We start from the raw sequence: 18,429 nt of genomic DNA, 5'->3' as shown, positions 1-18,429 counted from the left end.
GCAGGCATTACACAAAAAATAAATAAAAAAATTGTTTTCAAGAACCATCTTAGTTTATCTATTTTCTCTATTGAAAAATATTGGAAATGTTAATACATGCATAGGGTAAATTTTACCCAGGCACCAAACAAATTCTTTGTTTACATGATGTTCTTTGGCAACTGAACCCCTCCCCATCCCCAGTATATCACAGATGGAAATGTTATTGAAAGGCACTAAAGAGTGTAGAAGGCTGTGTGCACCTGGTTTCAAAGCTGTATTGTTTTTATAACTCTTGTTTTTAAAACTCTTTCATGTGGAACATGAAATATATATCTGAAGGAATGAATGCCAATTTTGCAGCTAAGGAAAAAAAAAGGGGGGGGGGGGATTGAGTGAAGATGACCTGAGTCACATTTCATATATTTATTGAACTGAATTAGTCATTTTATTTTGTTCTGATGTTGTACAAAGAAAGCAATCCAGACTGTTATGATATAGTGACAATAGGCATACTCATAGGGTGAGTAACTTAATTCCTTTCAAAATAACATCCATTTGGGGTAACACTTGGAAGCAGTTCTCATATTCCAATTTCAAAATTACTAAAACCTGATTATAGTATACTTCATCAAATCAGTGTCCTTTCAGGGTTCTTTGCAGGAAAAAAAAAAAAAAAAAAAAAAAAACATGAAGCCAGATTTAAAGAACATGTGGGTTACTTCAGTTCAGTGACTTATCCAGGTATCATCATAAGGGGGGATTGGCAACCAGGCTTTTGAGTTTTTTTTAGAACACCTCCTGCCTTCTGTTTCTTTAATTTCAAATTTTTAGTTAATAGGGCATATACCCCCTCTACCCAACCCTGAATACGCCCCTGCTTCAGTTCTGAGTTCCGCCAAAAAAACTCTTCACAAGTTGCGAAGAAACACTAGTATGATGAAGCAACCAGCCTTTGGAGTTCCATTTTTCTGGTCTTTTTCTTTTAACTACATAGAAATCTTTACTGTTTATTCATCTGGGGCATATTTGTGGTGAATAACATCTGCACTGTGAAAAATGTTAGCGACACGATCTTCGTTTTTCTGTGCACTTGCTGCACTTTTTTTTAGGTTGGGGAAAGAAGGAGTCATCCACCAAGAGATGACTGCTGTTTGGGTTAGGGATCATACCTATAAACCCACATTTCATCTCCAGTTATGAATTTCAAAAATGTCTCATCATTAGGCGAACGCTCAAACAAATCTGGAGAACCTGCAACAGCCGCAGCTTGAACTTCACGGATATGCGGCTCGTGTTCAAAATTTTCATTAAAAGTAGAAGGAGCGATCCAATGGAGACAGGAGTTTCTTCAGCGATTTTACCAACAGTTAAATCATCAGTAGTGGATTGCCTTCAACAGATTCCCTACCCTCTGTGAAATGACAGCACCAATTGAAAAATTGCTTACGACACAGAAGAATCCCCAAACAACAATGTAAACAACTTCACGTTTACGTCTTCAATACTGACTGACAATAACAGAGTTCTGTTAGTGAGTAAACAATTTGCTGTATGGAGGAAAGGATGAGATATTAACTACATATTACCGTAGCACGTCTACATTCAGCAGAGACTATCCACAGGTTGCATCAACCTGTTCACTTACAGGGGAAAACTCGTAGCGGCCTCATACTAGTGTTTTATGGCCATATTGTTTATGGCCAAAATCACACTGGATTCTGGCCCACTGGGTTTCCCTGGTAAGTCTTATGGCCAGTCTGCCTCTGGTTGCGAGGTATGTTATCATAAAAATGGAAGCAACTTCAGATGCAAGCAAATTCAGATGGAGCCCTTCAAACAAAACCTAGGTGGGCGCATGTGAAATGCCATTGGACATTTCTATAAATAAATTAAAAAGGAAAAAAAATAGAGAAAAGAAAAAAATAAATAATAGTAAACAAGAAGAGGAAGAAATAAAAAAAAAACCTAAGTCGAGGTAGACTGCAAATGATCATTCTCAGATAGCTGCCAAACTAAATGAGTATTTTGCATCTACATTCACACGAGGAGTTATTCAAGGAGGATATATATATGTATATACAGCAATACCTCGCTTAGCACGGTCTCAAACAGCACAGGTTTCACTATAACATGGTTTTCAATTAAGTTTAAATCAAAAATTTACTGTACATTGTAAAATTCATTCAACAGCCTAGACACGTACTCTACATATGCTGCATTGTTGCAGCCTGTGAACGTGTACATATATGCTGCAGTGCCAACTCTATTGTCTCACATGCACATGTGCCAATAGCTCCCCTCAGTCAGTCACCAGCAACGTGCAGCAGTGTTCGGTATTCTTAATTCCATCCTGACAGGATGACATGATAATTTTTCATTTCACAATTTATTTTTTACTCCTTTAAATCCGATCAAAAGTATATTTGCATCTTGGCTAGAAATCACTGCTAACAACATACGTTCTGTTTGGCTGCATGTTTTGCCCCATTTGGCAAATTATTTCACTGGTTTTGAATCACGAATTCAGACAATTACCAAAGACATTGTGAAGACGGGATTTGAAACTTTTTGACACTGCCAATGTATGTGACTGCATTGACTCACATGCAAATGACTCAGATGATGCAACTCTCCTTGAAATTGACGAGCAAACTGCAGATGAAGAAGAGGAAAACAATTCTGACGTGGATAACACTGAAGTGGCACCAAAATAAATTTCAACAGAAGAATTGGAGAAAGTTTTTCGGGGGTTGACATAACCTGCAAGGCGATTATGAATGGAGATCCGGATGTTGAACGTAGATCAAGATACGGAAAATTTTACAAGATGGGTTTTGATGCTACAAGGACTTGTACGCCGAGAAAAAGAAGAGACGATTTTACCGGACTTTATTACTGAATACCTAAATAAACAATAAAGCTTTTTTCTCATCTCTAATGATGTTATCTTTCATTAATAAATTTTTTGCAATATTTTTAATTTCAAATCCTTTTAATTGGCTATCAACCGCAAATTGTTTATAGATTTATTATAATTTGTTTATAGACTGTTTCTCTGGTACACATTCAATTAAAACCCATTATAATTATGCCTCAATCAGCGCGGTTTCACATAACACGGAACAGTTTCGGTACCAATTATCAATTTGCTAATATATTCGGTACCAAATATATTAGCAAATGAGAACAAGAAGGCGACTTATTTTAAAACTTACCAGTAGGTTTGTCCAGTCTGACAAGCTTTATATAAGGTTGTAAACGCACTGGAACTACTGTTATAAGTGTTTCCAATACACTTTGATGGAAAATCAAATTACGATCCTTCGTAGTATTCGCTGTGGATATATGCTCTACTTTGGTGGAGGTGTTACCTTCAAATATTCTCGAGGTGTGAAACGCGCAGGTCATTTCAAACAGCACATCTGTAGTTCGTCCTACCAGCACTTCAAACTTCTCTTCAAATATCCTTTGGGTGCTTGATAGGCCTTTGCTAACTGTAATGTACCTATTATCTCTAGATGGACTTTTGCATCTAAATATCACGGCGTTCCTGAAACAGCGAAACAAAATATGCCTATTCATACCGTGCATCCAAACTAACTTTCCAATTTGGCCTTAGCAAGGGAAGAAAATCCAAAAACGATACTCGGGACATTATATCTTATCAAGAAGAACATGAAAAATGTTGTTCTCAAATCATAAACATTTCATTCTCTAGTTATCTTAATTACAACAAGAACTGACCAACAATCATGTCAGCTTTTACTTTCCCACATTTGCAACCGCACCGTTTAGCCATTTACGTAACTTCACCACTCCCACAGACAAATCAAAACTCACACACACATATCACTGAGAAGAAATTCATATTCGCGCATACCAACTTCGCTTTAATAGGTCAATAAGTGCTAGCGATAACAACGCTGCACAGTTGTAGCGGAGTACACAGGACTTGGCTATTTATCAAAAAACAATTTTTTTTTTTTTTTTTTTAGGTAGCAAAAAAAAAAAAAAAAAAAAAAAGTGCCATTACCAGATTAAAACAAAAAAAATGGCACATATTCTTCTTTGGTTTATTTTAATTTATTAACAACAAAATACACAACAGGTAACCATTAACAGTGTATATGAGAGCAGAACAATGAACACAATTGATAACAATAATATGAAATCCAACAGGAAGATAAACATTGATATAGATTTAAAAATGAAAATACTATGTACAAAAGAGGATTGCATTAAGTTAAGTTACCGGTAAAATAAATAATAAATTAATTATTTAGAGAATAGAAGAATAATAAAACAAATAATAATAATAAAGTACAATAATCAGATGAGAGTAAGCCATTTTGCATATGAAGAGAAGAGGCAAACTACAGGGATGGGATACACTTAAATAGAAAGGGTGCAAGAATGTTTGCTGATGCTATCGAGGCAATGTTAGGTGGGTCGGAAAACTGCTAGATTGGGGGGATACAAGGACTAATAGATTAACAGTAGCCACTGGCAGAGGAGAAAGTGATTCTTGCACTGCTTCTATTGGAATGAGCAGCAGCCTGGAAAATAAGATGGAGGATATTTCAGAGACTGCTGGGAATCATGGGGGTACAAGTGAACACATGGGTTGTGTTAGGGTGGCTAAGAGGAAGAGCAGGTGCATGTATACTTGCGTGTACACCAATGCTAGGAGTTTAGTAAATAAATTTGATGAATTTGAGGTATTGCTCAAAACATCAAAGGCAGATATTGTTGGGATTTCAGAGACGTGGGGTCACACAGATATAAGGAATGCAGAACTGGAATTTGGGGAGTGCAATGTCTACAGAAAGGATAGACAGGATAGGAAGGGAGGAGGGGTTATGCTATTAGTTAAAAAACACATAAAATCCAAGGAAGTGAAGCCAGTCGACATCGCTGGACAGTGCATTGTCGAGTCAGTTTGGTCTGACATAAGCATTGGGAGATCAAAATTGAGAGTAGGAGTGAGCTATAGGCCTAATAACTCTGATGAGTATAATAAGAAACTGTACAGAGAAATAGAGTGGGCCAGTAAATCAGAGAGTCTTATAATGGGGGATTTTAATTTCCCAGATATTGACTGGAATTTGGGGGCTGGTCACTTACACAGTAGCAAGGCTTTTGTGGATTTATTGGATGATTGTTTTCTACATCAGCATGTTCGGGAGGCAACTAGAGGGAGTAATACTCTTGATTTGATTATCAGTAGTGATTCTTCATGCATTAAGAATCTGCAGATAAATGAACCACTAGGTGGCAGTGATCACAGTGTGCTGAAGTGGGATTTACTCAATAACTTTGATATTATATACTTGGATCTTAGAAAGGCTTTTGATACTGTTGCACATGGAAGATTGCTGCACAAATTGGAGCAGTGTGGCATTGGAGGCAAATTGCTGCTATGGATAAAGGGGTGGTTGAGGGGGAGAAGATAGAGAGTGGTAATCAATGGACACTGCTCATCGTGGACTAATGTTATTAAGTGGAGTCCCTCGGGGTTCAGTATTGGTTCCTTTACTGTTTTCTGTATTTATAAATGATATTGATGATGGTATATCAAGCTTAATGTCCAAGTTTGCAGACGATACGAAGGTTGGCAGGGTTGTCAAGGACACTACTGACACTATGCTGCTGCAACAGGATCTGGAAAGGTTGAGCAGATGGGCTGAGAGATGGCAAATGAAGTTTAACATTGACAAATGTAAAGTACTACATATGGGAAACAGCAACCCCAGAGCAACGTATCAACTCTGTGGTACCACACTGACAGTGTAAAGTGTAAAGTGTGTTTAGGGTCAAGCGGCACTAGGGGTTTCCCCCATATCCGCGTAGTTTACATTGTGGGTGAACCAGTTGACTGGAAAAGCCAGAGATTTAAAAGTGTATGGACTTTGTATATATTTGATGCCTTGTACCGTTGTTCATCTGGTCATTTAGCCGCCAGACCCCTACTGAGGCCCGACGTTGTCCCACTTTAGCCCCGTGGAGGCAGACCAGGTACTCACTAGTATATAGTTCACTCTGGCAGGTCTGCCACCTAATTTCCTAAGATTTCAGTGGCTAGGACCTTAAAAAAAAAAAAATCGCGTACGCGTCGCGGGGAGCGCTAGAAGTCCAAAATGTTGGGCAAAATTAATTTAGATTGGTGATTTTAGATTGTGTGGCACGTGTTCACGTTGCTATCAGATAGAGCGGGGTGAAGGCTGAAGACTGGGGGGCAAATAGACAGAAATATGGAGCCGAAAGGGAAGGCAACTCCAGTTTACAGTGGGGCATGCCCATGCCCCACCAGAGGGAAGAAATAGGGTGGCAGGGTGTGGAGGGGACAGTTTACTGTCCCCTCCCCACCTGCCAGGAAGAGGTGAGACAGTGAGCCAGACAAGAGAGCTGGCTCAGGTTGCCAATGTGTCCTGTGTGCATGGGTGGGAGCAAACCAGACCGCAGGGTCAGGTCCGCACCATCCAGAAAAACTTGAGGCCCAGCACAGGCGATCCAATGTTGGTTTGGCTGAACAGGTTGTGCAAAATGTCACAGTTGGGAGTCATTCATGGGACTGTTGTCCCGTCCAGTAGTCAATGTTCTGGGAAGTGGAGGTTTCTCACTTCTCATAAGAGTTCCAGTTTTGTCTTGCATGAAGGATCAAGCAGTGAAACCTGACATCTGGTTGGGGGTCTCTGAGAAGGTTTGTTTGACACATCTATTCGAAGTTTGCAGGCAGAGGAATGGTCAAGCGTCTAGCATACAGGTTCTGGGCAAACTTGGTGAACGCTATATATGAGGCTTCATCTTCCAGTAAGTAGTGTTCCCGGTTTTTGGGATTAAGGCGCACTTGGATGATTAATTCAACACGAAGATCTTCATAAAATTCACAGTCATACATCTGGTGTCCCCAGGTCTCCACAGAGCCACCTGCACACATTGGGTTGTTTTCGAGTCCGAGAAGGTGTAATTTGTGGCGGATCGCTCCATGTCCTGTTAGGAGATACGTGCTGTACAATCCAGGGCAAAGCCATACCGGATACTGTGGGTATATTTGTTGTAGATCGGGGAGGAACCTCCGCGTGACTTCCCCTTTTGTGGAGGTCGTCCAGCGCTGCTGCCATATCGATCGCAAATAGATCTGGAGTCTTTTCTTCTCCACTGTCCGATTTGCAGTTGGGTCTGTGGTGTGATCCTGGAAGGTAGTTGGATTTCCGCGTCTAAGCTGCTGTAACATGCCTAGGCGAATCACTTCAAGATCAAGAGGGAGGGTCCCAGTGAGTACTTGCAGTGCATGAGTAGATACAGTGCGGCACGCTCTGGTGAGGGTTAATAAAATCGGTCGGTGAATGATGTTGAGTAGCCGACGATTTACCGCCGTAGAGGCCTTAAGGTGCCAGACGCCAGAAGCATATGCAATCGCAGGGATGATGGCTGCTTTGAAAAGTATTGCAAGGGTTCTTCTTTTCAGCCCCCAGTCGCGGCGGGAAATCCTGGCAAGCATGGCAGCATAGTTTTTCATTTTCTTCTGGATGTATTTTAAGTGGGGTGTAAATGATAAATTTCGGTCCAGGATCACTCCTAGGTACTTGAGTTCTGTGGCCAACTTGATCGTTCTGTTGTAGATTTTTATCTGCGGTGGTCTGGTAGGAGTTAAATATCCCTTTAGTAGGATAGATTGGGTTTTGGTGGCAGAGATATTAAGGTGATGAGTTTCGGTCCACTCTCTTAGTGTAGAAAGTGCTGAGTTGGCAAGCGTTTCCAGTTGTGCTCTTGAATCAGCAGAGAGGATTAGGGAGAGGTCATCTGCGTATGCGAGCGCTTGCACACCCCCCAGTTCCAGGGAGAGGAACTCATCCAGCACGTAGTTCCAAAGGAGGGGACCCAGTACAGAGCCCTGAGGGCAGCTCCTGTGTACCTGACGTTCAACCTTGCGGTAGGGAGCCTGCACTAGGACCTTCCTATTGTTCAGGTAGCTCTGAATGCATCCATATAGGTTTGATGGCAGTTTGGCAGCTCTTAGTCTTGCGAGGATGCTCTGCCACCAGAGGGCGTCGAACGCCCCTGCAAAGTCCACAGAGATGAGAAGAAGGTACTTTCGTTGGCAGTTTGACGCGGCATTCATGATATATTCTAGTGCATCCAGAGTGGATTTCCCCGTTTTGAATCCGAATTGTTTGTCTGTTGTTAAATTTGCTGCGGTGTAATGTACTTCAAGCCTCTGTCTAAGAAGTTGTTCCAGGACTTTGCTGAGTACAGACAGGAGAGATATAGGTCGGTAGGACTCCGGTATATGTTGCTGCTTTGATGGGTTTTTTATGATTAATTTTATGCTGGCTACCTTCCAGTCCGAGGGGAACCAGCCCTGACGAAGACAGTGGTTATATAAGTCTAACAGCAAGTTCGGGACATACTAGGCCACCTTTTTTACCAGTTCTGGTTCAAGCATGTCCAGTCCTGGGGTTCTTTTGTTTTTTATTTTTTGTACGGCAGTTTGTAAATCTTGCAGGGTGAATGGTTGTTCCACTCGGGCCGATTGGTAGGTTTTGTTGGCGTGGCACAGCTGATGCTGTTGAGGTGTGTTGTCCTCTTCGATGGGTTTGAAGGTGGCATTGAGAATGTTGTTGACGGTGTCGTGCCAGTTTTTTGTCATGGTGCCTTGTGGGGTGATGGTGGAGGGCGTGACCTCTCCCCTTGGTAACTTGTTTGTGGTTATTCTATATATGATGCTCCATGGGTCTGTATTGCCGACTGTGGAAACCAGATGCTCCCAGGACAGTTTCTTCCACTGCCTGATCATCGCAGTGTAGTTATTCCTGGCTTCCCTGTATTGTTGTCTGAGGGGTTCAACCTCAGGAGGAGGCCAGGATCGTCTGGCTCTTTGGAAGGCACGTCTTTTCCTGTTCATATCTCTCCTAAGTAGGTCAAGTTCCTGCGACCACCACGGCACAGCGCCTGGCCGGGGGCCCTTCTCCGGATCGACTGGTCCGCTGCTTGTAGGATGGCATTAGTGACAGCACGCTGGTGTTGATCGGGGGTTTGGTTGTGGAGGTTATTGGAAGACAGGTTCTCTGTGTTCGTAATTATGGCTTCTTTAAAGTTGTTCCAGTTGGCCTTATCAACGGCATATCTGTTGTGTTTGTAGCTGTTTGTTGGAGCCCGGTGAAGCGATCTGTGCATCGTGAAGGTGATAGCCCTATGGTCTGAGGAGGTACAGTCTTCCTGTACCTTCCAATCATTTAGGTGCCCAGCAAGGGATCTGGTAGCCATTGTTGCATCTATAGTGACCTCCCAGAGAGTGAACTAAATGTGGGGAGATTGTTTGGTCGATTTAGGACAACGAAGCTGCTGTTAGCCAGGTATTCCTCCATATATTGGCCATTCCTAGTTCCTCGACGTTCAGGAGTCTCACTATGCCACAATGGCGATCGACAGTTTAGGTCCGCAGATACGAGGATCCTAGAACCCACAAGTTCTGTTTGTACTTGATTTAGGTATTGGATGGCTGGTTGGATGTCTGCTCCTGGGCGGCAGTACAGAGAGATGATATATAGCTCTCCCAGTGGAGTAACAATGTGAGCGCAGGCCGCCCACTCCAAGCACTGGTGTGTTATTCTTGTCACAGTTATGTCAGGATTCCTGACAGCCACCGCAGCCCAGGGGGTGGCTCCCTCTACCTGAACAATTTTGTAGCTGAGTGGGTAACCCCGGACAGCACCCGCGCAGGTGTAGGGCTCCTGCAGCAGAAGGATGTCCAGGTTCTCTTCTTCAGCTTTTTGTCTAATTTGACCAGCTACGGCAATAGCCCGCTGCGCATTCAGTTGAAGAAATTTGATACAGTTGTTATTGTACATTTTAGTGAGAGTTCCCATAATTTATTCTTATTTGTTGTGCGCTTCTTGCTTTTACGTATACCGGGCATTTGTTGTCTCGAACAGAGTGCGTGTGGGGAAGCTTCTGCCACTTGCAGTTTGCGCAGGCTGGTTCTTTTCCTTTGTTCGGGCAGTTAGCATAGTTGTGCCCCTTCTCGGCACAATGTCCGCAGGTAGGTTCCTGTTGGGCGCATGTGTGGGTGGTGTGACCGAATCGGCAACATCGGAAGTATTTTGGCACCGCGATGTGTTCCCTAAAGCGGTGGGAGCTCCAGCATATGTAGATCCTTTCTTGTTTTGTGATGACTCTCCACGCTTCAGGGGTCAATCCGACCACCCAGTTGTTCGAGCTGCCATCCCTGGTCCTGGTTTGATGTTTGGGCACTACTAAACTTTTGTAGTCTCCGTCGGGAAGTCTTGTTGCAGATTTCGCATGAAGATTTCTTTATAGATTGTCTCCGGAGTCAGATTCGGGTCTACGCCAAATATGATGACTGAGGGACCTTTTTCTTTAGGAGTTTCCGCCATGTACCACACTGACAGTGGTAGAGAATGAAAGGGACCTGGGGGTGGTTGTGCAGGTAGATATGAAGTTCTCTGAGCAGTGCAGACGGGCTTCAAGAGTAGCTGATGGTGTATTGTCAATGATATATAGGAATTTTTCTAGCAGGGATAAGGAGGTGATTATTCCCTTGTATAAGGCAATGGTCAGACCACACCTAGAGTACTGTATACAAGCCTGGAGGCCTCATTTCAAGAAGGATGTAGAGCTGCTGGAACGAGTACAGAGAAGGGCAACAAGATTAGTGAATGGAACAAAGGGGTGCTCTTACGAAGAAAGGCTTAAGTTTTGCGAATTACGGTGTCTGGAGACTAGGCACCAGCGAGGTGATCTGATAGAGGTGTACAAAGCCTTGAATGGTTTGAACATGCTCAATGCTGATGGGATTCTTCCTCTTGCTCAGAATAATCACCTGAGAGGGCATAAAGTCAAATTGAGGAAAGACAGATGTAGGGTAGATGTGCGGAAATTTGCCTTTAGCCAGCGGGTGGTTGGTAGGTGGAACAGACTTCCATCCCTTGTCGTGGAAGTTGATAGCCTAAATAAGTTTAAGGCTCAGCTGGACAGGTATTTCCAACGAACCGAGGGGTGAAGTGGAAGTGGTTATTTTTTATTTATTTATTTTACTTTATTTATTTATTTATTTTTTTTTTTTGGCTGATGCTGCATAAGCTTGCTTTCTTGCATCAAATGCCTCTACTAATGCTAATGCTAAACTAGTGGATGGAGTTATTATTATTATTATTATTAGCCATAAGGTGCAAGGAAGCCTGAAGCTTATGCTGCACCAGCCAAAAAAAAAAAAATCCCGAAATCCCGTGTTACCCTGAGAGAGAGGAGAGAGAGAGAGAGAGAGAGAGAGAGAGAGAGAGAGAGAGAGAGAGAGAGAGAGAGAGAGAGAAGGGAATCACCAAGAAAGCAAGAAAGAGAAGAATGATGATATCCAGCTCAGGACCCTGGGTTTGCCAAGCCCATACTCACCAGATGTGAGCCCCTGGGGTAGAGTTCATCAATGATTGGGAGTTGTCAAAGAAGTCAATGAGAGAGTCATTTGCTAATTTGCTGATTCTGCTCAGTGGACTGAACTTCATAAAGTCCGTAGTGGCAGAGTCAAGGCGAAACAGTGTAAGGTTCCTAACTTGTCTATAAGGAGCATTGAAGTTTATTTTACTAAGGATATCAGATGCTTTATAAGTTCCAGTGATTACATTAGCTAGAAGGATGATGTCAGCAATAACTCTTCTAGTGCACAGACCGCCTCAGATGAAAGTAATCACACAGCGATTCATAGTACACTGTGTGATAAAATAGAGGAACGTAAGGTAACACACAATTTTTTTGGACTGCTTCAATTTTGTTAATTAAAGTTGTCGTGTGAGGATTCCAGATGGGTGAGCTCAATTCAAGGACTGGGAGAACTATAGTTTTATAAAGGATGACAGCTTATCTGTAGTTTTTGAACATTTATAGCAAGTGATAATTGGGAATTAATTTTTTTCTCGCGTTATTTGAAAATCATTTTATCAGCCACGTTTCAAAAATGAGTCAAATTTCCACTAGATCCTGTTCTTTGTTTAGAGATTCCATAATATTTTTATTTTTAATAATGTTTTTACTGTTGTCTACGACAGTGCTTCCCAAACTGGTGGCCATCAACCTTGTTGACAGCCACCTAATATATTTATATCTACAGTATAAGGAATAGAAAGTTGATAATGTGCCATGCCAAATAATGTGTATGTAGAACGCTAACAATGGACTGGGAAATTTAAGGAAATTAATATGTGTGGGTACACCAGATGACTACATTTATGTAGTCGATCTGCCAGTTCCCCAGTAGTAATAATTATAAAAGCAATAAATTTCTTTTAATTATGCACATGAACATTGGTTGGGAGATTTGTTGTTTTCGTGTATTAATGTTAGATTTGGGAAGGATGGTAGTTGTGTCATTTTTTTCATTTAAACATTAGTTAAAATATGTATGAAAGAATTGCGCAACCAAAATGATTAAAATCGCAACACCAAATTTAGAGCGCGTGCTATAGTAAAAACGTGCACACACTGTAGTGGTACCGAAAATATTTAGAGGGGGGCCTCAAAATTGAATTGCGCCTGGGGCCTCTCAAGTGCTAAATCCGCCACTGCTTGTAGGTGTTCCGTTTGATAAATTCCAGTGTTTTGAATGCTTTGCCGGTGATTTTAAGGACATGGGCATCAAATTTAGCACTACTGGAGAAGAGAATCCCCAAGTCGTTAACTTGGTCACACCTTTCGATGATCACAGAGTTAATAGTGTACTCCGTATTTATTAGTTGTGGAGATCTGCAGGATGAGAAATAGATTACTTTGCACTTCGAGGGGTTAGCAGACAATCCGACAGAGATAGCCACAGACAGAATTTATTGAGGGCGCATTGAAGCTGTTGAGAATCCGTTGTCTCCTTCACTGCTGAGTAAATCATAAGATCATCTGCATACAGAGCAACTTGAATATTGGAGGTGCAGATGAAAGAAACAATGAAAAGTAGAGGACCTAGGGGAGAGCCTTGAGGTACTCCACTTAGTGGTATAAAACGGTCTGAGTTAACTTGATTGATGATAACGCTCAAGGAACGATGCGTAATATAGCTGCGTAGCCATAAGAGCAAAGGGTCACGGATACCATATAGCTTAAGTTTTTCCATAAGTTGTTCGTGCAAGACTTTATCAAATGCCTTAGATATATCTGTGTAGACTGCATCAACTTGAAGGTGGTTATCAAGGACTTCAGAGGTGTATTGCCAGAAAGGAAGCAAATTTGTGACTACTGACTTGCCACTGCAGAAAACATGTTGGTTCTGATCAATGAAAGGCCTGATGAATTCGAGATGTTTGTGTACTGCTGTGTCGAAGAGTTTAGCCAGACTGTTTTGCAACGATATGGGTCTATAATCAGTTACATCATTTTTATCGCCTTTCTTGAAAACTGGAAAACTGTTTACATCCTTTAATTTGCAGATTTTACAATTTAAGGGTATAAAATTAACATAATATTTTTATTCTGATTCAGTTTTATTTTAATATATTTTAAATCGATTTGACAATAATATACACTGTGCTGCCGCTTTATTAGGTACACCTACCTAGTAGCGTGTTGAGCCTTCAAAACAGCCTGAATTCGACTAGGCATGGATTGAATCTCAAGATGATGAAAACGTTCTGCAGGAATGGAGTACCATGCAGACATGAGTGTGTCACGCAGTTCCTTGAGATTCGACGGAGGTGTAGGCCTGCAGCGAACAGCCCTTTCCAGCTCATCCCAAAGATATTGAATAGGATTGAGATCCACGGACTGAGTGGGCCACTGCAGCAAAGAAAAATCATTGTCATGTTCCTGGAACCATTCCATAGTGATTCGAGCTTTGTGCACCCGCCCATTATCCTGCTGGAAGTTTATCCATCTGGCCTCAGCCAGATGGTTTATCCTCAACCATCTGGCTGAGGATAAAATGGCAACATGAACGGATGACAGCATATCTGCTGTCATCCGTTCGTCAGCAACGATATTCAGGTACGATGTGGCATTCAGACGTGAATCTATGGGTATCAATGAACCCAACGTGTACCAAGAAAACATTCCCCGCACCACAACACTGCCCCCACCACCTTGCACAGTAGTCGTCAGACGTGACGGATCCATGGATTCATGTTGTTTTCGCAAATTCTGAGCTCTTCATCAACATGATGCACCAGGAACTTCGACTTGTCAGACAAAGCAACTGTTTTCCAATCCTGGATAGTCCAGTGCTGGTGTTGCTGTGCCCACAGGGGGGCGTGCTCTCTTGTTCTTCATTGATAACAAAGGTACGCGATGTGGCCGTTGGCTGTTGTAGCACAAAATGTGACTAGTTGTTCGTTTCAATATTTTGTTCTGTGCCAAGGTTTTATACCGACGTGATATGCGACATTGTGGCCCGTCTGTTTGTTCGCACAATTCTAGATATCCTTCTCTGATCTCTCTCATCAACAAGCGATTTTCTTCCACAGGAGTGCCGTTGAGAGGATGTTTTCTGTTCGTTGCACCATTCTCGATACACCTTTGAAACTGTGATGCGTGAAAAGTTCAGGAGAATTGCCGTTTCGGAGATGCTTTGTCCAGCACGTCTTGCACCTACTACCATGCCACGCACGTTCGAAGTTTGTTAGATCACTACTCCTTTTCCCCATTCTTGCTAGGGTTTGTACGCTTAACTGATACTAGAAAGGTTGTTCTGCTGCATTTATATCCACAACTGTGGTCACGTGACTTGCAATGTTGTGGGACAAACTATTTGTGTGCACAGCAGGCGTTGTGGGGCAAATCATTTGTATGCTTCGGATGGGACTTGAAATCCAATTTATTTGACACCTCAACAATGACCTTGCCTGCGCCGTGACTGTGCGCAGAATGACTCCTACGCAAACCGCCTCAGTCAGTGTCAGTAAGATGGCCACCGTGCAACAGAAAGCCAGTGTGTGTTGTGGTACATTGAATTTAAATCGGTGGCGCCACTGTTCATTCCCTGTGTTGCAACGATGTTTAGAGTGTTCCCATAAAATACGGATTCTACTTTGGATTATCAATTCCCTGGACTGTGACGACCATTTCAGTGGATGCAGCATCGCTTTCTCTACCTGCAGGTAAAATTTTATCTTTTATTTGATGTGGGAAGGCCATTTTACAAGCAAGTGAAATATATCGTCGTATCTTCCCTATGGAAACCCACGTGGTCGCCGTAGAGATAGTGTCACTGAGGCAGTGAAACCTGTAAACTGTGAAACTGACTGGGAACGGAGTTCTCCCAGGAAACTTTTAAACTGGTCACCTCACATACAACGTCTTTATTTTAGATCCTAGCAGTTTATTTTACCTTTTACCATGTTTATCGCCAGTCTCCTTTGTTCGCCACCATATTGTTTCACTTAGCGAACCTACGTTTTTCGAGTTGGCATTAAGAAGCTTCCTGCTAATTGGCTATAAATTCTAGCTGTTTTGAACAACTTCAAAAAATAATAATAATAAATAAATGAGTAATAATTATAATACATGGATAAATAATAATAGGTGAATAATAATAAATAATTGATAATAAATAAAATAGTAATAATAAACAAAAATAAAATTAAAGAAAATATGTCAAAAATCGAATCCCAAACGGGAAACAGTACTCCCGTAGTTGTGCTATTGCGCCCTTCATGCAGAGCACGGCACACCTCAAGCAACCAGGAACTACTTGAAAACACCTGCCCAAACTCAGCTCTGATTAAACAGCTCAACAAACAACCAGCTAAGTTAGGCATTGATGTTTCCTCGCAACGGGATCCAAATAATAGCAATATTATTATTGATGAGGAGGTCGCGGGTGTGGACACCAATATGAATAACCCCACCCCTCCAGCTGAGCGAAAACGGCTAAAACCCAAAAAAAAGGTCAAGAAATCCACTAAAACCTGTTCTCCTTCAGCTACTCTCTGGGAGAACCTAGAAGAAGAACTGAACTCCATGCAGTCCTCACTAGATAAGGATTGCTCTCACTTGGAGAAAATTATGATCCTCAGGTCCATGATGGAATGCTGCCTTCGCTTTGAAGGAAGTAGAGTAACCAAGCCAGCTGCCCAAAAAGTTACAGGCTGCTGGGGTACCCTCGAGAAAATGTTACATGACCTAATACTACAGAATGAACAACTAATTGCAATCAATGAACAACTGAGGGAAACAAATTATACTTTGACAAAGGCCCTCAGCAGTCCAGCTTGGACCAGCCATAGCACTCAGAACTCTTTCCTCCCAGATCTGACAGCACAATCAAACCGCCAGACACGACCAGCACTTCTCCCTACACCTATCCCAGAATCAACCTATGCTGCTATGGTACAGCGGCCAAAAATTAATGCCCATCCTCCCAATCACACTGACTGCCACCTTATGGACAGTGAACCGAATATCACAGTTAATGATTATCACCAGACCAAGAACCGGGAACCAAGTGAAATGCCACAGCGCCCCCGGTCCTATTCAGATGCGCAGAGGATCCAACCAATGGCAGATAAGCTATTTGCCCCTCCCAACACCAGACAGAATAGAGAACAAAACCTAGTCATCCTTCGTGCGACCCAAGAGGGTTGCTTTACTTCAAGCGAGGCTGTCAAGGAGGTTGTTACTACCAACTTGAAACCTCAAATGAAAACCATAAAAATTAAAAGCCTCAGAAAAATCCGTAATTCTGGAATCATCATTGAGACTGCTTCCAAAAAAGATGCAGAAAACATTATTCAAATCCCACAGATAAATGAACTGGGTCTTAGCGCTGAGATACCCAAACCAAAAGGCCCAACAATTGTAATCTTCGATGTCGAAAAAGGAATTTCCAAAGATGACCTCCTTGAGGAAATATATGACAGGAACCTTGCTGATCATATCACTAGACATGAAATTCAAAGTGAACTTAAAGTCAAGTACTCCACCAAATCCAGATCGGGTACTTGTTGCAACTGGGTAGTCGAACTCTCCCCGAAGATATGGCAAATATTATTCCAACAACAACGAATATTTATTGGCTGGAGCTCTTGCCGGTTCAAGGAGCACATACCTACCATCAAGTGCTTTAAATGTCTCCGATTTGGACACACATCCCATGTCTGTGCCCGACAAGACTTCACCTGTGGCCACTGTGCTGAACGCGGACACACCTACAACAATTGTCCAAACAAACATCGAGCCCCTAACTGCGCCAACTGCAAAGCAGCAAAAATGGATCCCAATCACTCCGTCCGGGATGTCAAATGTCCAATCTATTTAAGGGTATTGAGAACCATCCATAACAAAACCGACTATGGCTGTACACCATAATCGCCATTCCACCAACGTCCTCAAAATTCTCCAACTGAATGCCCAAAGAGCTAGAAATGTTGTCGAACAAATTAGAATGAAAATGGATGAAGAAGAAATTGATATCCTTTGTGTTCAAGAGCCCTACACCCACAAGGGACGGGTACAGGGCTATCCTCGCGCTTATAGGATCATTGAGACAACTACAGATACTCCATGGGCAGCCATCATTATTAGGAATACAACAATTACAGTCACAAAGATCGACTCCTTATGCACCCCCTTTGGTGTTTGTGCACACATTATCTGCCAACAAGGCTCTCTGCACGTAGTCTCGTTGTACTGCCGACCACGAACTGATATCGCAACATATATTGAATATCTCCAGTCAGTCATAACCCTCTTACCTTCCAGCAAAATCCTAGTAACGATGGATGCCAATTGTAGATCTCGCTTGTGGCATAGCCGTGTGGATGGCCACATAGTTTCCCAGAATGGACAGCAATTAGAAGATTTCCTTTCATCTTCCCCATTTGAAGTCCTTAACAAACCACATCACCTTTCTACCTTCAGCAATACCCTGTGGGAAAGCAACATTGACGTTACGCTCGCCACACGGTCCATAGCACAAAAGTTCTCATCATGGATGGTTCATGAGGCCTGGACCACCTCAGACCACAGGGCCATCTCCTTCCATCTATCTAGACAACTTGATAGTACTCCTCCCACCTACCACGATATCATCAGATACTCCACCAAAACAGCTGACTGGAATGCCTTCAAGGACAATATAAAATCAAAGCTACAAATGGATACATCCCAACTAAACCATCTTGATCCACAGGAGCACCTCTCCCTCCTAACAAGCACACTCCAACAAGCATGTGAGAGAACTATGAAAAAACGTCAGAAGCACCTAAAGGCTGTCCCTTGGTGGTGCAAGGAACTAGAAAACCTAAGGCGGCAAGTCCACACTGCCCGAAAAGCCTTCCAGAGAGCGAGGCACTCCTGGCCTCCTGCTGAGGTCCAGGCTCTACGGGAAGCATATAGAAGATATCGTAACGACTACACAAGCCTCATTCGGCAGAAAAAGAAAGTGTCTTGGCAGAACCTTGTGACAACCACTGGTAATGCAGATCCTTGGGGGGTCGTTTATCGCATTGTTAT

At 42.5% G+C, this 18,429-nt stretch overlaps 1 protein-coding gene across 1 annotated transcript in view; it reads right to left on the bottom strand.

Moving 5' to 3' along the window:
* LOC150080588 (4-hydroxybenzoate polyprenyltransferase, mitochondrial-like) overlaps positions 1-3,820 on the bottom strand; it is a 47,487-nt gene extending 43,667 nt beyond the window's left edge. Inside the window, exon 1 of the mRNA XM_090382169.1 lies at positions 3,198-3,820. Coding sequence (XP_090238295.1) covers positions 3,198-3,573 — 376 coding nt within the window. The 5' untranslated portion in view covers positions 3,574-3,820. The remainder of the gene's footprint in view (positions 1-3,197) is intronic.
* Between the last annotated feature and the right edge of the window lie 14,609 nt (positions 3,821-18,429).

The sequence above is a fragment of the Mastigoproctus giganteus genome, chromosome 9 (assembly GCF_048544385.1).
Source record: "Mastigoproctus giganteus isolate SK-2022 chromosome 9, ASM4854438v1, whole genome shotgun sequence".
NCBI classification, from domain to species: domain Eukaryota; kingdom Metazoa; phylum Arthropoda; class Arachnida; order Uropygi; family Thelyphonidae; genus Mastigoproctus; species Mastigoproctus giganteus.
This window is presented reverse-complemented; position numbering and strand designations above follow the sequence as displayed.